This window comes from Myripristis murdjan, chromosome 14 (genome assembly GCF_902150065.1).
Source record: "Myripristis murdjan chromosome 14, fMyrMur1.1, whole genome shotgun sequence".
NCBI lineage: Eukaryota > Metazoa > Chordata > Actinopteri > Holocentriformes > Holocentridae > Myripristis > Myripristis murdjan.
In genome coordinates this window covers 24,389,068-24,414,746 of record NC_043993.1, presented here as the reverse complement: position 1 = coordinate 24,414,746, position 25,679 = coordinate 24,389,068, and the positions used below count along the sequence as shown (strand labels likewise).

General features: G+C 40.1%; 1 protein-coding gene across 1 annotated transcript in view; it reads left to right on the top strand.

The window, feature by feature from the left end:
- Positions 1–1,719: 1,719 nt before the first annotated feature.
- Positions 1,720–25,679, top strand: part of LOC115372007 (roundabout homolog 2-like) — a 94,125-nt gene continuing 70,165 nt past the window's right edge. The window contains exons 1-2 of the mRNA XM_030069699.1: positions 1,720–1,969; positions 7,578–7,904. Of these exons, the coding sequence (XP_029925559.1) occupies positions 1,915–1,969; positions 7,578–7,904 (382 nt within the window). The 5' untranslated portion in view covers positions 1,720–1,914. The remainder of the gene's footprint in view (positions 1,970–7,577; positions 7,905–25,679) is intronic.

The window sequence follows — 25,679 nt, the reverse complement described above, 5'->3', positions numbered from 1 at the left end:
CCAACTTAAATTATTGTGTAGCCTTCACATCCCCCATCATGCACACTGAATTTAGCCATCGTGCACAATTATCATTTGATCCACTACCGTGAATGCAGTGCTGAAAATGGTTTAATTTCACTCTCTGGATCAATAGCACCTGATACAGCCCATCTCGTTCTCATCTCACGGCAATGCACTACATTTATTATGCCATTGACAATATTGAGTAGTATTGACGACACGGCAGGGGAAGCGCCCCAGGCAGGGAATAGGAATGAAGAGCCATTTCTTTCCAGCTGTACGTCTTTTTAACGGCGCTTTCCACCATGCACATGAAAACAGCTAGTAAAACTGGAGGGTTTTGTTTACATAGTTTAAATGGACACTGTGCATTTTAGTATTTAACACAATGTGCCATTTGGCAGGCGAGAGTATACAATCCAACTGGCCTGACAGACACATAAAAACATGTGAGAATAAATTATATTCTGCCATCTGCCCTCTCAAGAACAAATCTACACATTAGTTTGAGGGATCTGTGTATGAGAGGGAGCAGGTTAATGTTTTTTTTATTTTTATTTATTTATTTATTTATTTATTTATTTATTTTGGATAAATAAAAAGGCCCCACTGACAAATGTATCTTTAGTTCCAGTTGCAATGTTGTATATATCAGTGCCTTTGATTGTGGATTGACTGTTTCTTTACAATTTTTTTTTTGAATTGGCCTGATTTATGTGCTAGTAAACCTGAGCATTTGTGTGCACAGTTCAAGTGTCTAGATGCTACATATAACACCATACTGTCGATCAACATAAGAAAAATAAGTAAATTAATGAATGAATAGATAAATACATAAATCAATATTCCATGAATGGCCTATAATGAGTGTGCCATCAACATACATATGTGCAGCAACTTTTTTTACAGTCTAGGCCATTTGAAGGGCATCTGTAAGACTAATAATAATTATCACTATTATCATTAAACTAATCAACAGTGATTTTAGTCACAGCTGAGACATAGCCTCAGGATACAAACTGTCATCACAACATGTTTTCCAAACACTGATTTATTTTATCCTAAGTGACATTAATCCCTGTAAATATATACAGTGTAAAACATAAACATCCAGAAACATATAAACAGCAAACCTTAACACAAGATAATTCAATTTGTCCAAGGATGCAAACATCAACCCACTTTAGTTCCAACAGATCACAGTGAGATTGTGAAGGTTGTTTCCAGTGCATGTGTCAGCTCTCCTTAAATTGCACTGTAGCACTTTTCTGTGGGACAGAAAAGGAAATTAATGATAATAATAATCGTAAATTGACCTTTAGGTAAACATATCATCCAGTTAGAAATGATTCAGTGCTGAGTTCAGAGTTTTTGGTGTGTAGACCTTCAGTGGGTCCTATGATATTTACATTCTCCCAGGGCAGTGGGGTAGAGAGGAGGGGCTGCGCTGTGCTGCACTGTGCAGCTATTCACCTCTGACTGAATCCCATCTCCACCTTTCAGCTCACAACTTGTCCCGCTTCAGGATGGATGGGTTTCCCTCTCGTCGGACCCGGTAAAAAGTATCACGGGAATGAGATCGGATGTGGAGATCTTCCCAAACTGGAGTGTCCGTGGGCGTCGGTGATGTTTCCAATTGGTGACTGCAGAAATTTCCAACGTGTCGGCGAACATATCACTGCTTACTGGTTCGCTCCTGGAGAGGAAGAATGGACATGTGGATGTGAATGACTCCGTTCAGCGTCCGATGTAGGGCTACAACCCAGTTTTGGCTCATTAACTTGCAACACTAAATAGTCGCGAAGTCGCGCAAGTGCGACAAAAGGACTGCCTGCCTGATTGATTGACTGATTGATTCGCTGTAAAGGGGGAATTCATGCGTCGATAAGCTTACAGGGCCAATATGCCAGAATGGGTCCTCTACGGTGTTTATTTCTCTGTGGACTGCTGTACACCCAAACCGACGGTAAGTTTCCAAACACATTTATTAAACAGCACTTTGAGGTTGAAATTGCACGTGTTTTCCTGCTTTGAGACTAAAAAAAAAAAAAAAAAAGGCACATGGATGGGTTATGAATTAAAGCGCAGTCTATTCAGCCCGTGAGCTTGACATCTCAAGTGGTCAAGTGCATCAAGAAGATTGAGTGTAGAGTCCCACACGATTTAAATATGTTGTTCCTCTTGAATTGTTTGTGTGTGTTGAAATGCTCTGTTTAAAATGATAAATACACTGTAACAATGCACACGTTCGAGTATGTGATTGCTCATTTAGTCTCACTTCAACACACTGCGAGAAGCCAGCTGTTCATTGGCCTGGGGAGATATTTGCTGTGTTATCCATTTATTCGTAAGGGATATTTGTTCTGAAAACGACCCTTACTCATTGATTGAACCTTTTCTGTAAGCAGGCAATCATTCTTTTAAATATGGTTTTGAGAAAACAGACTCATAATGGTAGACATTTAGAGTCCGGATAATCATACACAAGTTTTTTTCCCCCCTTGTAAAGGTAGATCGATTGCATAAATGTCACTCATTTATCGCTCAATTTCATATCATCGCTCAGTTGCATAGTATCGCCTCAATGCAATGACTTCTCACCCTCCGGCCTATATCCACCCCTGCCAAAGCTGTAGGACCCTTATTTTTTCACATCAAGCTCAGTTTGCCTTGTTGTGTCTATAACTGGACAGACTTATGGAGCTGGGCCCCTGTTAGTCAGGAAGGTTATACCCATTGTGTGTGTGTGTGTGTGTGTGTGTGTGTGTGTGTGTGTGTGTGTGTGTGTGTGTGACTCAACTCAAGAGGCTGCTCCCAGGCAGATGGTGGAGCTTATGTCCTATAACTGAAATGTCTAATGTGCCATGGAGAAGATGCTTTCTCATGTAGCCTGGAAATTTGCCCCTGACTGCTGTGGAAACGTTGTCTACAAGACACACCCAAGTTTGTGGTCTTCACAGGCAGTGGTGCCCATATCGTGTAATGTTTTTGTATTACTTTTTCGCATTATGAAATATAGTAAATCACAAGCTGCAGCAATAGTGTAGTAAGTGTTGTGTGTATCTGATTAGTGTTGAGAGTGGGTGTGGTGATGCTCAGTTCCTGGATATCATATAGTACTCTTGAGCTTTTTGAAGGCCATAGCATTAAATCAGTGGAACATCTTTGAAAAGGAGCTGCCCACTTGATAAGACTGATCACATATTCACTGTGTTCTCACATTGTACTGTTTCCTCTAACATCCAGTTCAGGTTTTTGTATAGGCACTCAGCTACATGAAACCCTGGGTGTAGCCTATACTTAATTTCTAAACATGTTCACTGTCCAGGCTGAGGACAACTTATGCTTGGCATAATCACAATAACACAATCAATAAAGTGTAAATGCTAAAGTTTTACATACTGTATTTGATACAAAGTTACTTTTAACATCACATAAGTAACCAGTCTTGTGAGTTCAGTTGGCAACGCTCCCTACTGTGGCTGACAACAGACAGTCAGTGATCTGTTTGTGAAAATCATGTTGGTAGGTTTGGGGCAGAATGAGATAGTTTGTTTCACACTCTTTACTGCAGCCTACCTGCGAGACGAAACTACTAACTGATTCCTACCCCAGTGTTTTTTGTGCAAAAGCCTCAATGTGATCCTGACCAGTGTTTTTTTTTTTTTTTTTTTTTTTTTTTTTTTTCAGCACCATGGATAGATCCCGACAATAAGATAAAGAAATGCTATACAAGGCAAGACAATCCTATAGTCTAGCTTAGACTTTTTGGTCACAATTTTGTTCATGACTTAATGTTACAAATCATTATCACCAAAAGGTGAATTGTCATTAAGATTGCAAGTTAATTAATGAAGAAAAAAAAAAAAAAAGAAAGAAATGGTGTGATAGACACCACCTTCAGCACCTGGTCATTATTCATCCTAGATGAAAAACCACATACATTCAGCTCAGTTTTCCCAAAGTTTTGCCAAACAAATCCCAGTAGTTACTGATTTTATCCAAAGCTCAGCGAGAATCCTCTGGGTTGCACACAGATGACTGTATAGCACTTAATTATTTCATTTCTATGTCTCAGGGTAACAATTATGTCATACATTGTCATGATGAAAACTGGTTGATTATATGTCTTCAGTTGTATGTGTACATGTTGTCTTTTCTGGGTTGTGTTTTGGTGAAGTGTGTAGGACTGACTTACAGTGTAAAGACAGAGCTTCAGTTTAAACAGAGAGAGGAGCCGCTTTGAATTGCTGCGGTTGTTTGCACAGAAACAAGTACACAGTTGCATGTAGATGCTGTCCAGTTCTATAGCTCCCAGCTGAGTGTGTAGCATCAACTGTTACTGTCACTGGAGTTACTAATGTCCTGAAATAATCAGGATAACCATACTGTCATGCAATAGAGCCAATCTACCATACATGCTCTGACAGGAGCCTGGTAGCCAAAATATTTAATTCGCTTCCCAAACTTAAAGGGACAGTATATAAGATTACTTTGAATTTATCTCCATGCAAATGGGCGAACTATCATTTCCACTGATCATGAAGTTTTTCTGTGCACCTTGCCCCTCCAACCAATCAAAAACACTGCAGGGGAATGGGTGTACCTCCTGCTCCTCCTGTCAGTCAATACAAGGATCTTAGCACGGTGTGTAGCTTTACTTTGGTAGCTGATTGCAATGTCAGATGAACAGATGAAGAAGTAGAACATGGAAGAGAAACAGCATACACATAAAAACAGACTGACAACAGAAAGACTTGAGGAAAGAAGAAAGATGAATAAACCAATAAAAAAAAAAAAAAAAAAAATCAGGTTGAGCATGTTCTTAAACCATAGTTTATGTTGCTGAAGCTTTTCCCTGATGGAGAAAGCTGAAAGACGAGAGACGTTTCATGACAGGTCCTTAAGTTTTTGATTTTGGTGAGTTTTCAATCTGTTTTAAAATCAGACAGTATATTTTGCTTTGCAGTTATACGCGAGAAGCAGCTTGGAGATGGGCGGAGTTCAGAGAAGAGGGAGAAGGAGGGGATGGAGGAGCAGAGTGAGGTTTTGCTTTGAAATATTGGCTAGCACTAGTTTGATTTCCAAGTTTTGCATGCTAGGCCTTTAATAAATGTTACATCTCTTTGGCAAATCTGCTTTGCTGTCTCAGTCTAGTTTTCACAAAAATATTGTCCAGATTGTCCAGGAAATTAAATAAATATATAAATAAGTTGTCATCATAGATTAGCAAGTGAGCTTCACTCAGTGCAAGATGGGAGAGCACCATTTGGTTTGCATTGGGCAAACTTACAATATTCTACACTTGTTACACAAAGAACAGCTTTGCCAGCTCACTCGAGTTGCTACTAAAATATTAGCAGCCAAACAATATTTTTTGTCACACATATACAAGCCACACTAGTTACACAGTACCATGCCTTTGAAAAAAAAAGAAATATTCTTGCTTCTCAGGGCAGCTGTAGGTAATTTGATTGTATCTGCAAGCCACCGCTTTTCCTGAGTACCTGTATGTTGCCATATTCTGAAAGCATTTCAGAGGTTTAATTGGCATGAAAGACTGAGCAGAGTTTGTAAATTTGCACCATATGCAGCTGTAACTGTGAAACTGCTTTTTAATTAAATTTAAACATGGAAAAACAGAATGTCAGCCAGGGAAATTGAAGTTCAATTTTTAAAAATCCAGAGCACCTCATTCCAGTTCAGTTATCTGATGGCACAAATCTCAGCCCATACATTCATCTCAGTAGATAAGGCTCAGTATTAGGACCTGCCAGTTACATTAGCTGAGTATTTCATGAACTTTGAGTGTTTGTTTCATTCATTATTGCGAATCCTCATAAATGTTATTTACCACAGAACCTTAAAGGGTTTCAAAAGCATGTTAAAACATAATGTAGCACCGTGGTGTAGTTTGTTGGCGCCAGCTAATGGTGTGTTTTTGTTCACCAACCTCTTCACATTATACTCTGTCACATCAATTTCACTAACATCTGCAGCTTTATTTCAGTTGCTGTATAGCAGCCAGTAGTCATACTTAGTCCTGGTTGCCACTGCATTTTACACGATTTGTCACCATCAAAGGCAAAAAAGACACGGTACTATGTAAATAATTTGTATTTCATTTATTTTTAGGTTATTATTTATTTCCATCCCTTGAGCAGTTCCTTGACATTCCATTGGTCCAAAAAATCAGTCTCGAGTCTTGTGTGTTTACTCACCCACGATGCTCAGGAAGACATTTCGACACAGATAAGATTATATAGTCATGCAGCGTACAACACGACTAGTGTTGTGATATTGACATTTTTGTAAACAAAGATGTTGTCAGTGCATTCACGATTCCTCTGTGACCTTTCTCATGCATAGCTACATGTTTTAAAAAAAAAAATAAATCAACTGAGTTAAGGTGTTCCCATTGCTATATAAATGAAAGGCTTGACCTGGAAAAAAAAAAAAAATCTAGGTTTGTTAAGATAGATAGTGAGCATTTACATGACTTTTGCTATAGCTGTACTGTTGCCTTTGTTAGGTTAAAATTGATAATACTGCACTGAGAGAGAGAGGGAGAGAGAGAGAGAAAGAGAGAGAGAGAGAGAGAGAGAGAGAGAGAGAGAGAGAGAGAGAGAGAGAGAGACATGAGACTACAATTCACACTTTAAGCTACACATTCCCCAATATTATGTACTGAAAAATCCAGCTAAGCAGTCACTGTTAAACACTCACTGACACAACATGTTTGATGATGTCAGTGCTTGATGGAACGTGTTAATGAAAAAGCTAATGAGATGTAATGACGCCTTGGCTCCCGCCTGTGAAAGTAAATATGGAGGCCTGTGTACGGTGGTAACATGACATATAGGCCTAGTGTGGCCAGTAAAGACCTGACACTTATCGACTTTCCTGTCAAAGGCTTTAGTGAGATTTCAGAATATTTTTCTCAAGTATTATATTGTCAAATCCACCTCATGTACATATTGTGCACCAATATTGCACAGTAAAAGTAACAGTAAATGAGAAATGAAATTTTCTGTGGGTACATGGCTTCATTGCAACTTAAATGTGCCCTGCTCATTTTATTTTAAAGTAGTAATCCATTTTGTTTTTATTATATTGAAATAACTAGTGAAAGGCAAGGTTAAGTTTCTGTATGTAGCTTTGCACAGTCATGCATATTACTGAGTCTTATTCTGCTTTAATACTGTTTACTATGTAAAAAAAAAAAAAAAAAAAATGCTGTTGTTGCTGCCTGAAGCATAAAACGCAAAATGCATCACTTCTTGTGTGCCTAAGGACTTTTCTTCAAAAAGATCTTCCTAACATCTGGTCTGCGTTCACAATGGGACACTGCTATACTAAACATACTGCATATCTCATCTGCATAGTGGAACTTATATCCCATTTTGAGTGAGACACAGGTGTTAACAACCATCAGTGTAAAATCTCTTATAATCTGGGTTGAATTTAGGTTGAATCACTGTTGTTATACCAATCAGCGATAAAGAGTAGCAAACTATTTTTATGAAAAAGTCATTATTTTAACTGGTCTTTCCATACTTCTCTTCCTTTGTCAGGGTCTCGTCTTCGCCAGGAGGACTTCCCTCCCCGCATTGTGGAACACCCCTCTGACCTCATCGTGTCCAAAGGGGAACCCGCCACTCTCAACTGTAAGGCAGAGGGCCGTCCGACGCCCACGGTGGAGTGGTATAAAGATGGGGAGCACGTCGAGACGGACCGCGACAACCCCCGCTCTCACCGGATGTTGCTTCCCAGCGGCTCCCTCTTCTTCCTCCGCATCGTCCACGGACGACGCAGCAAGCCCGACGACGGCAGCTATGTGTGTGTGGCCCGCAACTATCTGGGAGAGGCAGTAAGCCGGAACGCATCTCTAGAAGTAGCATGTAAGTCTGAGTCTCACGTTACAGTGTGTTATGTGCCTTTGAGCTTGAAGGTAATACCCATGTCAAAGAGATCACTGTGGAAGCTGTTGCTGTATTAAGGCAGAAAGCTGTGAAAATTCAAGTCCTAGTATGTTGCCATGTGTGAATGGATTGGTAACCGTCGTTTTTGTTGAATTGCTGTTTTATGAACTGTGTGTGTTTCCAACAATCGTGTACATGTGTGCATGCATGCACATTTGCTCATGTCACCATGAACCTAGTCTCTATAAACAGACTCTATGTATACATATATAGAGTCTGTGGGCGAGGGACAAGATTTTGGTATTGGAGGTGTTCTGGTTTCCACCTCCGTTTACTTCTGTTGCACTCTGAATGATTTTATGCAGGTAAATGGTCCGTGTGTGGGCGCAAAAAGGTGGAACATATTGCCAAATGTCACCTGAACCTAAAACATCCACAAAAAGTATCAGTGTTTGTGTATTGTGTGGAGAAACGTTCGACTCATGTAGTAAAAAGAAGCAGAAACAGAAGTGGTTTCTGACTTGTTTACGGCTACACTAGAAAACCAGAAAAATCGAGCTAAAAATGTCATCATGGGCTAAAAACATTGTAGCTGATGGATCCTGAGATTGCTATGAACCCAGAAGTGTCACTTAGCATCATGCTGAGCAATATGGCCAAAAATGTTTTTTCACGCTTTCACAATTTAGGATTTTATTTTGATCACATGAATGGTGATTTGCGCATGAAGTTCACTCATCTACACTGGCATATGTAGATGAGTGAATTGCATGGCTTGTTTTACAGAGTGCTTATCTGCTTTTTAACATTATAACATACAGAGTCAAAATCGCAATTTTACGATTCAGCCATGTTTTGCAGCAATTTAAAACTTAAATCCGAATGAATCTATCTAGATCTGGGAACCTAATAGGCTTAAAGGTGCACTGTGCAGGGTCAGTTGAAGTGAGGACAATTATAAATGTATGCCATATTTTTGCTAGGTTAGTCTGAAGTGTCCACACTTTAATCAACCCCCTGCAGTTTTGCGTAGTCCACCTTTAACGGACAAACCATAAGATGAAATTATCTTTGTTATGCGCTTTTGTTTTCCTCTTGTTAGCACGGTTTCTGAAAAAGCTGTGGTTTGTGTTTAAATAAGTGGAATATTTTGGGGAAGGTGTGCCAAGAAATCCACATATTAGATGTCATCTGCCATAACACAGGAAACTGTACTGATTTCACAGAACCTATGACTGTGTGTGTGTGTGTGTGTGTGTGTGTGTGTGTGTGTGTGTGTGTGTGTGTGTGTGTGTGTGTGTGTGTGTGGACGTGTGCATGTCTGGATGTGTGGATGTGTGTTCACGCATACTTAGGCATGCGCATATGTATGTGAATATGTGTGTTAGATGGCTAGTGAGACCTGTTTGGGTGACCTGTTTGAGTAATGTATGGGCAGAACTGTGAATTGCTCCAGGGAGTGGGAGAAAAGGAGCAGGATTTTAACCTAGCTTACTCTCTCCCTTTCTCTGTTTGGATTTGGAAGGATGCAGCCTGCTCCCAGCCAGTTCTCTCCCTGTGTGGGAGAGAGGCGCTCTGGGCTATTCATATTTCCATTATGTGCTAAACTGAGCTGATTTCTTGCCATGAACAAGATGCACACACATCCTCGCTCGCACACACAAATATACATGGCATGCACATACAAACACCCACATATTCTCTCTCTCGCTCAGTTAGACTATCTCTCTCTTGGAGAAGCATTACATAAACAGGAAACGGTTAAATCCAGGCAAGCAGTAAATTTTATGTGTGACTGTAAATTTACAAAACACTTACCCACCCAAGCACTCCAGCATACTTACCCATAAATAGAATTTCAGTTTTCAAGGTTTTTAAATCTTTAGAAGTGCAAATTAATGACTTGAGCGTGGTGCATACTTTCCTGTGTTAAAAGTTAAGGGGTTGACTCCCTCCATGTTTCTTCCCTCAGTCTGTCTGTGACCTGGGTCTCTCACCTACTAAGGGTCTTTTTGACTTGTGTAGAAGTACACAGGACAGAAAAAAGAAAAATGCCTAAGATTACATCCCCGTCTATGGAGCCCAGAAACTACAATATCAAGACATTATCTTAGAGTGTTGTGTCTCTTGTGCATCCCCATCCTCTGTTTTATTGCCCTTCCCATATTACACACTTTTCTCTTCTCTCCCATCTGACTGCTGCAGTTTCCTGTCTATTTTTTTTTAATCAATAGTGCCTAACTGTCCTGGAAATGCTTATGGGTCAGGAGTTGCCGGGTATTTGAGAGGACACACAAATCTGTCCTCAAGCAAAACAGCGATGTGTGCAGGCAACCATGCAGCTATTTTCTTGTATGGGGGCATTCATTTCTACGTGTGTGTATGTGTCTTTGGGGAGTATTTCATTGTTCAGTTTTAGATGTTTACAGTTACAGTACTGGTTATGTTATTATTAACATATTTATCATTGCAAGCATCCTCTGAGATGGTGACGGTGATTGATTTTCAATTTTAAAATTTCTCTCCAAAACAAAACAGAGGCCCAAAACTGTCCTGACAACATCAAGAGACAAATGTTTGAGCGACGCCTCTGACTTCATTGACTGAATGAATTGGAGACTGATGTTGTGAACAGATTGTATCAGAATGATTTTGTGGGGATGGAAAACGCACAGAAAAAATAGACACATTGTGTGCTTCCGCAAGCTCCCTTGCATTTTGCAGCTAAAACAAGCATTCTGAATTCATTTCCTAAGCTCACATTGTCACATACTCATTGTCAGTGGAGTAGCCTCATTTTGGTGTATTCATGGCAGTACATATTAATCTTATTTGTTTATTTGCTATTTTGGAAAGAGAAGTAGTTCTAGTACAAGCAACCCATACAGTAGTAAAACACCAGAAACACTGAACAGTGATGTAAATATCAAATACTTAAGACCATAATCCTTTGAATCCTTGAAATGCTGTCATGCAAGTCTAGAATTGTATGTAGTGGTGAATTTGCCCATCCAGTTCTTGAGGAATGAAGGAGGTAGAAATTTCTTCCCTGTAAAGGTTCAGTGATGTTTAGATCTGGTGATGAGGCCAGGGAAGGCAACTGATTTCATCTCGATGTTCAGGAAACCACTCTTGAATTGATTTACCAATTTACTGTTTTAATTTTTATTTCTATGGTGGTGTTATAATCTTAGAAATATCTTGGAGTCAGTATTTGCATCATAGGACCAACTTGGTCCCGTAGAAAGAACAACAAGACTCCTAAACAAGACTCTCAAAAGATGGCTCATACAGGGTCAAAAGAGATTTGAGTTGCCTGCTTTTTGCTTCCTGAAAATGTAAGCTCATCCGAATGCTAATGGATCCAGGTTTTGTGCTCCTTGCACCAGTTTTGGTGTCTTTGTGTTTGGGTGTTGGAATAAAACAGTTTCTGGATGGCAAACCGGCAACCAACAACAGCAATGTCACAGTGGTGTTCATTTAATTCGTTTTATTCTTAATAGAGATACAAACACAGCCACTTTATGTTTTTTTGTGTGAGACTCCCAGTCAGGCAGTGAACACAATGACTGATTTTTGGAGGTGCTCGCACAACATCATCAAATAAGTTAGTCAAGCTACTGAGCAGGGAAACGATCAAATGGAAGTGTGGCACTAAAAAAACATAAGTTTGACCAGCTGTTTACTTAAACATAAGATGGATAATATGGAGGTTTTGAGACTGTAGTTCTGTGATATTTAGCAGCACTTTTATTGATGGTCTGTCTTTTCCTGTCACTGAGCTTTGACTTACCTCTACTGTTCCTGATTGCTTGTGCAGATTTTTTGTGTTTGACACAATGCTGTGACAAGATGTTTCCCATGCCACATGGAGGATTTTTGTACTTTATAAAATAGATGTACCTTTGGTACTCCCTTGCCTCATGTTGCCTTGAAAACTCATACAAATATGGTGACTGTTGAACCTCGTTTAAAGCTAACACACAATACTGGCTTGTAACCTTAAAGCCTTTGTAAATTTAATTCAGTTTATGCAAATTAGATTTTTTTCATTGCTGTTTCCATTATTTTGTCCTTGCTTGTAAATATTGATCATGTTCACTTACAGGAACAGCTGATCTAGTGAATCTAACTAGATTAGATTGATAATACAGTTAACACACTGGTTAACTTATTTTGTTGTGCTTTGTCTTCTATTCTTCATGCAGCGTCAGTAAGCCGTTCTTTTTTCTGGGGGTTGTCCTTCATGAAAAGAGAGTAAAACCAAAGGCAGCCTTTAGTCGTCCTCGTCTAATCCAGAATATCGTGTCTGCAGGGCTGCATAATCACAAGACTTCTTCAGGCGCCACAGATCCTGCCAGTATTTATGCAGCCAAAGTTGTCATGCAATGCTGCGGGTGGGAGCAAGTGGGTAGTGCCATGGTGATGTTCTGACAGAGAGCATAGCACACAATTATGTATTTCCTTAGCGATTCTCACACAACCTGGAATTTTCTAATAGGATATACGTGTACAGTAGTAAGTGGATTAGAAAAGTAGGTAGCTGGAAGGATGTGAGCTGCCCAGGGCGATTTTTGCCGCACAAGTTCAATTTTAGTGGTTTATTGTGCATTTTAAGAACTCGATTTCTCTTGAAATTTGAAGGAACATTAATCAGTCAAGGGATGTGAAATCTCACAGAGATACAATATGATACAATACAATCAGTCACTGTATTGTCCCTATTGGGAAATGTGTTGTGAAGACATGTTAAAAAGACATACAAGAGACATACAACGCCATGAAACATAACCCAGAAAGATTAATAAAAGCAACGGCCCAGGTCATAATAAGTCAGCAAATGAAAATTCCTAAAACTAAAACATTTGAGTTCAGCTCAAGAGAGAAAATGAATTGCTGCGGGAAGAAAAGAACCCTTCATCCTGCTGACTGACTACTGCTGACTGTGGGGGTCCTGCACCATCTACACGAAGGCAATGTATCCAAAAACTTATGGTATGAAACCTTAAACCATGTCAATTATGAGGACTTCTTCATTGCCAAATAGAGGCAGCCTGGCAAATACAAATAGTATATCCCATAACATTCAGTTGCCTTATGAATTAATGAAGATTGAGCCCAGGACAGGAGATTCATTCGTCATCCAGCTCAGCAGAGCTCATGCCGGGCATTGCATAGGCAGCAGCCTAGAATTTTTCATCTTGCATTATACTTATACAGGAGTAAATGGTGCATGAGTGTTTTGTCCTCACTATCTTTGCCTCTCTGTTTCATTGCATGTTATTTGCAGCTGAACACATTTATCTTCAGATATTTTGGCATCTGCTTGAGCTTATGTGGCAGATTCTTCCCACTCAAATACAGTTCAAAGGTCCACCTAACATTGCCATGAGAGTTCACTTTAGGTGTCAGTGTTTTGTTAATAATTGCAAAATCTAAATATAACTGAACATGATGCATTTGCAGAGGAAATTGCTCATGTTGGAAGAGTGCAGGGCTATGGGTAGTTACGGCTGATTTGAGATTAGGCTCTACTTGCAACTTTTTTCTCTCTTCTATTTTTCTTTACTGAGACTGACAGTAAGAAAGCTGAGAGACAACCATAGGCCAACAAGGTACACGTGGGCCCAGTGTTAGGGATTTTAACCACTTGCCTGTCACTGGAACAGTTCCGAAGCATTTTCACCCCTTTTCTCAATTCTATTTCCTGACTCACCTTGCTAGGCACACATTTGACACAAACGATAACATCACTTGTGTTGCAGAGAAATGAGGCCATGTCTATTTATTATTACATGGTTTTGTGTTCTTTTTGCTTGATAAATGAGAACTATTGTATTTCTGGTACTGCTGCACCCGTCGGCCAGCTCTCACTGTTTTGTCAGCATAACCTAGTGTATTATTTTAATATCAACAATCACCTGCTTTTACACACCCAGTCAGCCAGCCACTGTTCACATCTTCAGTCTATTTAGTCAATTTAGTCTGTGTCAGACCAACACCCACAAACATCTGTGTGACCTCCAGGCCACCAGCAGATTGGCACTAATAATCAGAGTGAGTGGCTGCTGATGAATTAGAACAGCACAAAGGGACGAAAACACATAAATGATTATGTGTTGGGTCGGCGACACTGGGAGAAGGGCACCCGGTCTGAGGGTGCTGATTAGTGCAAACTCAAAAAGATGACGTGTGAATGGGGCTGCTGTTTTGAAGGCATTAGAGGTAGAGCCAAGCAATCATCAATCAAATCTTCACTGTCCCTGCCAGCCAGCAACCCAGACCACAAGATTATAATCCAATTTCTAGATTGTAACAGCTAGAATCTGACTGGCATGCCAGATGGAGTCTAGATGTACAAAGAGGAGTACATAGCAAATAACACACAACATCACAGGATTCATGCAAAGGCAGAAGGCAGAGAAATACGATGGACAGGTCATCATTACACCACAGGGCTAACACACATAATCACTCAGACCTCGTGACAGTTCAGAGCCTCCTGTTCAGCTAACTTGGATGTCTTCTTAAATGTGGAAAGCAACCATAAACTCTGAGAGCATGCAAATTCCACACAGAGAAGAGCAGGGCCAGGATCAAACCCAGGTCTTTCTTGCTGCGAGGCAACAACGCCAACCGCTGAGCCACCATGCCGCCACAATGCCATGCTTAATTAGGCCTTATAGACTGCGAAATAAATTAAAGACTGCTAAACCAAAAAGGGTCCTATGCATTTTTTGTGCTGCAGTGAAAACTGGGCAACCGGAGTGCCTGTGCATTTCTGATTTGATTTAATTAAATCTAGCATTTTTAGACTATTTCCATTATTGTTTTTTTTCTTGTTATAATTTTAGTTCCCTGTCAAAACAAAAAAGGTCGCAAGAAATGAATCTAAATTAGACCCCCTCTTGTGTTGCGTGCTTTACTTTGCCTGTGAGTGAGAAATTGTCCTCCTCATCATCGCTCCCTGCTTCCTTGTCTCTTTGTTCTCTTCAGTGATAGGCGTTCCTTTGTGTCATGCAACGTTGTAGGCTATATGCAGGGCACAACAATAGTCTACTTTGGCATAATTTCAGATGCAAAGCCATGCTTTCTCCAGGCATAAAACGGTGCTTTCTCGCTTGGCACATCATGCTAAAGGAGTCATTTGATTTATCTCCACCTCTGTTTTTATGCCTCACAACTGACATACTGTATGTCATGTGGTTACTAAATTAGAAAACACTGTGTATGTTCAAGTTTTAAAACACCACATCAATATTTTGCATGTTTTAACCTTACTACAATTCATGTCTATCAACCATTATCAAAAGTATACTGTATATTTTTAGATGTTTGAATGCATTTTTTATACCTTAGAGCAGCCATTTCGTTACATCCATTTCATTCTGGTACAAAGATCAACTTGCAGAGACTAAACTATCACATTAAACATCGTGCATTGGTTTATTTTTGTCAAAGTTTCTTGATTGTTGCATGGTAATTTAGTTAACAATCTTCACTGATTTGAAAAGTTAAGTCATTGTCTTGTGTTAAATCAGCTTCTGCAGCTCTGATATCCAGGAGCTCAGTTTGCTGCCAAATTGAAAGAATTATATTTATGTGCTGTTTGATCAAACCCAGAAGACAGTTGATGAGCAAACATTGGCTACGTGAAATGGATGATTTGAATGTGGCCTCTTCACACTATTAAAATGTGATAGTCCAACTAACTATCAAGTTGGAAATTTGTTGTGATTTATTTTGATTCCTTGATGGCATGTGAATGTACCCTTCGTAGATTTACTATCTAAGCATATAAATAAAAGAAAGAAAAAAAAATCAAGTAATTGTTCAAATATCTGAAAATGTACAAAAATGAGTATTTGGCAAGTGGCCCTGAACCATTAACGTTGTGTTCATTGAGTGGATATGTTCGCTCTGCTGTACAGCGTTAGGATATGTTTTCTGTTGCCAGTCCGGCAGCCCTCTTGTGCACGTATTCCCGACTTCCTCTGCACTCCTCTTGTCAAGCCAGCACTGAGTATTGAGTTTTGCAAAGCCAGCTGGTCTGAACTGATCTTTCTCAACATTTGAGGAAGAGAGAGTAAATAACATGTGTTCCAGTCAACAAATTTCAACCACTGAAATGATATAACTCAGAGCTTAAGTTGTGTTCTCATTACTTTTGTCCTAAGTATGTGTTGATCTGATCAGCAAAAGTTAATTTCATACCATGAATTTATCAATACCATTTTTTTTTTTTTTTTTTTTTTAATTATGACCCAACAAGGCAACATTAACATCCTGTTTTCCTCAAATGCAGCTCTGCTCCCCTTCTTTTGGCTAATTATTGTAATTTGGAAAACATCAAAATGGACTGGTGAGATACATAATACTCCAATGCTCCCGAAATGCATGGGCTAATGTGTTGGAGGCCCCATTCTGTTTATAACATTTTAAACTGAAGCATTTATGTCGATGAATAGAAAAGTGAATCAAGATGCTGATAGAGTTACATTGAATGTTAGTGTTTTCTATGGTTTCACTGATGTGGATCAAGGTGGATTTATGGTAAAGGAACTATCTTTCCAGCACAGGCGCAAGAGACAAAGATATAGACATTGCCTGCTATACCCGCACTACTAGAGTTAATTCTGTATGAGCTTTTAAGGATGAAAAGGATAATTAATGAGAAGTGATCAGGATCACAGACAACCTCCACCATCTGACAAAGGAAAGGAAATGAGAAGGCTTAAAAAGGTTTTCTTTTCAAGCTTAGTATATTGTGTTAACAGTATAGCTATAAAAACACAATTCCGCTATAATGTTTGTGGTTGATCGGTGTGGATTCGGGCTGCATGATATGGTTATGATATGGTACATTGCAATTATTCTGACAGGTCTGATGATTTTACATTTGCGATTTTAGTTGGAGAGATCATTTTTGCAGCGTAATTTGAATTTTAAGTGGGGAAAAAAACGAATACCATTTATTATTATACTGTCATTTCTTCACTTTTATCAAAAATTGCAGTTGTTGCGATTTGAATATTGCACTTCCATGTTTCGATTTCAGTATTATTTTGATTAATTGTGCAGCACTAGTGTGCATGTTAGAGTGCTTGTCCCAGTGGAGTATTTGCTTTAGTGGCTCGCAGTAAATGCTTTTTTTTTCAAAGCAGTGAATCATTGTTTTAGTGCCACATTTGCCTGTTTTATGGGGGATGAAACAACCATAGCTTTAGACAACATTACTGAGTGGCAATATTTACATTTCTGATCACTTTATTATCGTTTGATGCTGCAGAGTCCAGATGTTAGTACTTTTTTTTTTTTTTTTTTTTTTTTTTTTTTTGCTGTTTCAGGTGCTTTTCCCAATGCAAATATAGTGGTGGCCAGGGCATGGATGTGGAACAAATTTATGCTTATTTTTTTGGCTGAAGACAGTGAGATGAGGGGCTAGCATCTGGTGCTAACTGGACCATGCTCACTCCTTGGAGGTCTGTGCATTATGAGGTTCGGTAAGTTAGCTAAGGGCTAGCATCTGGTGCTAATTGGACCATGCAAACACCTTTAAGAGCTTTGGTGCACTTTCTTACAGTTGGTTTAGCGGGAGCATATGCCTGGTGTGAATACGCATACTAACTAGCTATACTATGTTTGCAGCTTGTGCTTTCTTATTTCTCTAAGAAACAGCTATCTGTTTTGTGCTGCATTATTACTTCACAATTAGTTTCTTTTAGGTTTTTGCTGGAGATCTGTGCAACCCAGTCAGTCGAAAAAGAAACTCAAATATTTCTGAAGCATACAACTCCAAAGTAAAAGGCCTGACTGTGACATATGAGCATACTGAACAGTGATAGCAGATAGCAGATCTGTCACAGCATCCTGTTTGAGGATCCTTTCCCAGTGCTGTGATCTCACCAACAGGTTAGGCTGCTGTTCACAGGCACATCTACCCTCTGATAGAGAGCCCACACCACACCTTAGGAATACTTTGAGATCCACCAAAGGCAAATATTATCAGCTAATACGTTGCTGGCATAGAGCATTTTTCAAAACCCCAACAACCAAAGATGGAAGTCTGAGTAATTCACTGCATAAAAAAAAAATTATAAAATTAAACAAGATAAAGTCAAATTATTTAGTGGGGATATATACAAGTTCTAAAGTGAGTAATTTTTTTAATCAGATTAATGACAAAGTAATCATGGTTAATCACACATTTAAAATGAATAAAATGACTTGATTGCTTAATTTTTTACTGTTGTATAGTGTATTTTAGAAAAAAAAAAAAAAAAAAAAAAAATGTTGCTCTATTTTATGTGATGGATTCCCCGGTGTAATCAGTATGATGTCTTTAGCTTCTTGTCTTCAGCAACTCTAATAGGCTTATAGTCTACTTCCAGTTTTGCCATGTTGACAGGTATGTCCAACGCACGCCACAAAAGTGTGGTTTGACGTGCATGGATGAGCAGTACCACTGGAAGCACTAACAAAAACATGTTTGGCATTTAGCTGATATTTTAACCCCGTTGTGCTCCGAGAGAACAACATTTCAGTGTTGCACTGTGTACATCGGATGACATTATTATTTCTATCAAGAAGCTTCTGGAAGGAAAACTGTCCATCCTGTGGGCCTCAGACTGTCTTGTCACTGATTTTGTCTTTTTCCAGTATTCATTAACACAGAGCATGCAACATACATGTGTGCGTGTGACATGGACTAGGGTTTAGGGCCAAAAATGGTTACATTGCATTAATTTGCATTAATTTTTTTAATTACATGTTGAGGTGCTTAAAGTAATCACACACTTTAACGCTTTAACACTTGTCATGTTTTTGAGATGGGCGACTACCAGAAATGCATGTTTTTTGAGTATACATATATATATATATATATATATATATATATATATATATATATATATATATATATATATATATATCTCCAAGACAGCTCTTTGAAAAATTGCAGCAAATGACAAAGTTAGACAAACCAGACATATATGCTTTTTGTTTGTCAGGCAGTTCTAGGGAATTTCAATATCTGACAGTAATGGAAATGGGCAGTGATGCCTTCAGAATGGGTTATTTGACTTTCATTTGAATGTCTCTATTTGGCACCACCCCTTCTGATGTTCCTCTGTGATTCTCATCATTTGTCTTCAATTCAAGCCTCCCCATCTTGGTGATGAACCTACTGCAGTTCCCATCCATTCCCCCATCAAAAAGTGATTAGACTGTAGTAGTAACTGAGATGTACTTTCTTTAGCTGCATGGTTCACAGTTGCTGTGTTCGATGACTGGCCCAGTCTAATGACAAGAGGCACAGTGCTTCTATGCCTAAGCCATCCATCATTATGTTTACATGTGAGTAACCTGGCTACTCACCATAGGTTTCATTTGGGTCAAGCTGTTTACATGCACATTTGATAGCTTGTGATATGAGTATCCCCGTTGCTGTAGTATGAATAAACCAATTAAGCTAATATTCCTCTGCACCTGAGGTATCCCGCCCCCAGAAAGAACTGTCTGCCAGCAGAAAAAAAAAAAAAAAAAAAAAAAAAAAGTATGAATGGAATTGGCTGCCAGATAAAACCTCACTTTTTAAGGATGCATCTAATACAGCAGAGCCAAAAAAGGAGGATGCCTACTGTCAAAATGTGAGTGCCCTCCTTTCTTCACTAGAGCTAGTCATTATCCAACAGAAGACTGTGGTTGTACTGGGATGATCCCAGACGTGAAAATCAATTGTTACTAAGTTCAGCCAAGAACAGCAACTCAGAGACATTCTCCGATTTGCAGCATGAATGAAAAACACTTAATGTAGAATAATACATTTATGCATATTTAACATTTGTATATGAAGAAAAAACACTTTTAAAAGTAGTTGGCACTGGAATAAGCAACTCCCTTAACAGCGATTTAGTAGAGCCTCAGCAGAATGCAGCTGAAAGATTATTGTTCATGTAATGTATAGGCCAGGCTTGTATTGTGGCTGTTAGGTATCCTCAAGGGTCAATAATGGGATTTGTCAAATAAATAAATAAATAAATAAATAAAAAATAAAATAAAATAAAAATAATGATGGGGGGAAAAATCACATTAGTCTTTCTTCTGTTGTTTTTCCATCCCTGTTGTGCTTGTGTGCTCATTCTGTGTATGAAAAGGTGTGACTGCCTGAGCTTGTGTGTGATTGTATGTGCATCTGAGTGTGACAAAGCTAAATCATGTGTCTCTCAGTAGAGCGATAATTGTTCATAAGTGTTGCCGCACAGGTTTTATTGAAGTGCAGAGTCAACCAGAAGTCTGTATGATGGGTTAAATTTTCAGTGGGCTCTAATGGATGGGAGTCATAAAACAGAAACATCTTGGGTAAAAGCAAGTTGATTTTTTTTTTTTCCCAGGGACTTCTAACAATAAAACAGTAAGAGCAATTTGATTGCCCTTCACTGTATTTCTAAGTAATTTGCATGCGAACCTATACATTGTGTTTGAGGAAATATCAATCTCAAGATGTCATTTAGTCGCATTCAGTGGTGGTCTTAATTTTCTTAAAAGTCTGCCTGCCTGGATGAGATAATCCCACTTCTTTCCACTGCAAACTTGTTTCCTGAATTTTCTTGAATCAGGTGACATTTTCTTGATTCTGCTGTATTGTGCCATATTTCAACATATTTACACTTCCTCCACTGAAACAAGTGAAAATGTATTAGAAACAAGTGGAATTGTTTCATCTGACTGGTAAAAAATATTCACTTGTTGTAAGAAAAAGAATATTTCACAACCAAATATGAGACTGAATGACTTCTTAAGATGGATTTATTTTGCGGTGTACACTTGTCTTTTCATGGCATCTTGCCACTGATGTGAAAGGTTCTTTCTTCTCCCTTCAGTGGTCTTTATCCTGACTGGGGCAGAGGGAGTGGAGAACATCACCAGCCAGCCAGAGGGGCTCTGTAGTTGGTTTATTATTCATGTGGCCTACCCTACATTCCATCTCATCTAGGCCAAGCCACTTTTTTTAACTGCTAAGTGTCTCAAACCAGACTTCTGTTCACCCAGTCATTCACCTCCATCACATTATTCCACCCAGGATTCATGAACTACGCAATCCATCAGCTCGTCTAATTCACAAAGAGTGGAGGCACTCGGGGACAGGGCAGCAATAAGATGACATCAGACTTCCCCAGTGTTCACCCCAGTGGGTAAAAAGGGAGCAACATCCGCAAGCCTGATTAATTCATGAAATCCACTGTACATAGTATCTTTCTTCACTCCTACCCCCAACCCCACAAACACAAGCATCTGTTTTCTTTTGCTTTTCACCTTTCTTGGTCCTTTCATGAGGAACCTCTCTGCACGAGGGAGAGTGGGCTTTGTGTGAGCTGTCACCATCTCTTACGCCTGCCGATCCCCATCCTGTCCTGAGGGCTAAACTGCAGTGTGTGTTCGTGAATTTCCCACTGTTGTACTGATCACTTATTTAACATGTGGTTGTTAGCTTTTCAGTGCTTCCTGCTCTCTGTGTATCCACAGGGGCACACAATAGTTGGTGTTGGTGGTGCCAGGGCAGATGGGAGGAGTCCAAGCTTGTTGACCCTAACCCTAACCCTAAACTTAGTAAATTTGAAAATGCGTCTCTTTTTCTGTTGGCCTTCTGTCTACACTGCATTAGGTACATTAATTTTTTCATTTAATTAAGAAAATTAGCTATTAACAATGGCAACAATTAAAGGCAACGAATGATGAATAATAGCAAGGGGAGAGAACGAAAGAGGGGATAGGAAAAGGAAAAAATAGACTGGTGTATGGAAATGCAGTGGGAGTCTGTATGTGTGAAAATGGTGGCGTATGCATGGGGAGGGAGTAGCTATGGTGGCTCAGTGTGTGTGTTTGATGCTTTTGATTATGTCTCTGTGTGTTCCCCTCCATTGTGTTTAAATTTGGCATTGCACTGTGGAGGAGGAAGCTGGAGCTTTATGACAACGCTGATGTAGGATTGTCATGTGATGTAGAGATGCAGATCATCAGGCATCAGGTGGCACAAGCTCAATGGAGGACATTTTTGGAGCAATTCAGTGTGGATGGACGACTTTTGGAAAACGGTCTGAAAATGCTAGTGTGGTGTAGTGTGGATGGACCACCAAAATGCATTTTCAGATTTACCCATCCTGGTGTGGACAGAGTCTAATGGGCAACTCTCATCTTCCTCTTCTTCCCCAACACCAGCTATGCTCTTATCACATAGTGTCACCTCTCTGGACTTCACATTCGCCTCAATAAGTCTCTTACACATTCCCCAAGGTCCTCCTCACTCTCCACCCCCAATTGCTGCCTCATCCCATCACTTCCCATCACCTCATGTCCTTCATTCTCTATTCCTTCAACCCCCTGACATCCCATGTCCCCTGTGATCCTTCACCTTATTATCCTGCATGCATTTACTCACCTATTTTGTCTTGGTGTTATCAGTGGTTTGGTGCTTTCTATTTAGTGTTTTCTTGTGCATCTGTTATTAGTGTGCTCCATTCATGCTGTAAGGACCCTCACCTGTCTTTGCTGTCCTGACGTCATACTTTATGACTTTACACCAGTTATCAATGAATGTTACTTGGTGGCATTGCTGCATTTGATGCAAAAAAAAAAAAAAAAAAAAAAAGCAGAGGATGGTTAGGACGGTGTGTCCAGCAAAATAGGACCCTCACCAAAGTCAATAAAGGTTCGCAACCAGTGCTTTTTAGTCACTCAAGCGATTGGTATTGCTGCTGTATAGGAGGAAGTGTCATTATAGCGAGAATTGAGTGCTAATGCATAGCGGATGGAACAAGGCTAAGTGGATGTGGCTTTATAGCAGCCTCCAGTAGACCATCTTAACCACAACTCCCCATGTCCTTTTTCTTTACTTTTTCTCCCAACATCCATTTTCCCCTTCTGTCCAAGTGCCAGGGAGGAAGAGAGAGGGCACTAAGGACCAAATCTATGCTTCTGTCCCAAGCCTCCACAGGATAAACGCAGTCTGTTGTTTGGCTATTGAAGATAAGGAAACACATGGCAGCAAGATCTAAACACCCCACTAAAGACCCAAGAGCTACTGTGCCCTGTTTAGTCTGTTACATCCGAGAACGAGCCGATTCTTTTGAATGGCTCTTTGGCATGAATGTTGGCAACCAAGTCGTATAGGTGATAACTGCACTTTTTTTTTTTTTTTTTTTATTGCTGTGCCCAAATTTCACTGCCTGCCTTTATCTACTCCCTTTCATGTAAAGTGACTGAGAATAGTCACAAGGCCCACCCAGATTCTAGGATGACCTGTCCCTACTTTGCCTCTGATTGGTTAATCCTAACCCTAGCCATATCTTAACCAAATGAAACCAAGGGAGGCGATGAGTGGCAGCGAGTACTAGCCAATCAGTGGCAGAGTAGGAGCGACTACTACAGAAATCGAGGTCGGATAGTTTCAGTCAGACTCAGCGGTAGATGACAACTTTGGAGACACACACAAAAAAAAGAAAAGAAACAGAAAAAAAAAGAAAATGAATCAAGAACCACCTTGAACCACCATGCATCAACATGTGGATGCACTTAAGCAATAAAAGCAATGAGTGCAATATTTGCAAATCAAAAACATCATTTAACCCCCCATGCCCCAATGTTTTTCCCATTTCCAGCCCCATTGGTGTCCAGATAAGCTCTAGGTAGTGTAAACATGTTGTTGGACTTTTGAATGGTTTCCACAGGACTACAGAGAGAGGCAAAATTAAAGTTATTTTGGGCTTTACTTTATGTAGGTGTTATCTGTCTGATTAAACAGGAGGTAGCAATGTGGAACCCACTTTTAAAAAGTAAAAGAGTGCAATGTGTTAAGGATAATGCTCTCATGGTTAGTGAGTTAGCTTAGTCTCATGCTCCAGTAGTTAATGTGCACTAGTCCATCGCTGCAGATGTTGTCCGCATGGGGACTGGAACTGAGAAGTGACCAACAGAGCTCAGCATGAGCGGGAATGGACAGTATGTTCCAGAACAGATGTTTCCAGCCTTTGTGCGTTTGTCATTTGGGCTTTAATCTGGTCAGTGAAGGGCATTAGAGTATATAGAAGGCGAGGGGAGGGTGGCGTATGGGGACCCCAGCTGTCTGCTTCGTTTGGAAGAGCCCCCTCCTCCCCCATCCAAATTTCACCCGCTCACACATTCAAGCCCCTCCCTGTTACCTCCATAGACATGTGCACACGCAAACCAAACAGCACACACCATATAATTGGCTCAAAATTAGGGCACATGGTGTATTGTTGAACCTGTGGAGATTATGCGTTATGCTTGAATCTGTGGAGATTATGCTGCACCGGGATATTATGCCTCCATTTTCTCTGATTGCTTCTCTGTATTATTTTCCTGGCTGTGCTATGGTGAATATCCCGCTCATTTCACTCTTTTTCTCTCCCTAATATGGTCCCTCATTCTCTTTCCACTTGTCTCTCAATTTCCCTCTCTGTTTTGTCTGCACCCTCCCATTTCCATCTCCTTTTCCTTCTTCCATTGCCTTTCATTCTCTCCTCGTCGCTCACCCCCTCCTCTCCTCTCTCTCCTCTCTCCTCTCTCTCCTCTCTCTCCTCTCTCTCCTCTCCTCCTCTCCTCCTTAGGGCCTCTGGCTATCTTCCCACAAGTGATGTTCTCCTGGCCAGATGATGCATGCATATCTCTTGTGTCTTCTTGATGCTAACTCTCGTCGACATTTGCACGGCATTGTGGGATTCTGCTCACGGTCATATTTCATGTAATGATGAAAATGATGATGGTGATGAGGAATCGGGGAGGGGGGGGTGCTTCTATTTTCTACCCTTGTCTTTTCTTCAGTATCAATCAGTGCAATCAGATAAGATGGTAGATAATGGGTGTTCATAGAATGAAACGAATGAATAACAAGCTTTTGTGTAACTTCGGATGAGTTCATTTTCACTGTCCGATGTCCGGAACCGACCCACCCTGTTGTCAGAGTCAGTTTTGCAATTTTAGTCCATGCCAGTTGCAAAGTTGATAGTCCATTAGTTATAAGGATCTTTTTCATGATGGATATTTTGTCTCTTTTCAGCTCCTGGGCAGCCATGTTTACATGAACACTGTGCTCTCTTGAAAAAAAAAAAAAACAGAAAGTGAAAATTATGCCTAATAGAATAGCATTTTGCTATTCTATGATTAGTATGCTAGTATGGTAACCAGGGAAATGTGTTTTGGGGGGGTAGAGATTGAGAGGGAGTTAGAGAGAGAGAGAGAGAGAGAGAGAGAGATAGAGAGAGAGAGAGAGAGAGAGAGGATGCAGAGTCAGGGAGGGGCATGATTATTGGGCTAAACCTTGAGAAAGAGGAGGAGTAGGGGCAGACTTTTGGCCCTGCAGCAGTGCCTTGTCTGTGTGTGCATGTGTGTGTGTGTGTGTGTGTGTGTGTGTGTGTGTGTAACAGAGAGAGAGAGAGAGAGAGAGAGAGAGAGAGAGAGAGAGAGGGTGAGAGGGTACGGATGGGATTGTGCATGTTTTGGGGGCTTGTCTGTATGCAAAGCTGTGTCAGTGGATATAGAATCTATGGAAGAAAGATTTCTTCACAGTCCTCGCTACACCCTAATTAATCTGCTTAAACCTGCTAGGCCTGTCTCCAGCACTCTCACACATCAGAAAAGCCCAGGCAGCTCTGAATCCAACCAAGCTTTTCTCCATGGATGCCGGTGGAAAATCATTCCAGCCCCACAGTCGATGACTTTTCTGACAGAGTTTGCAGA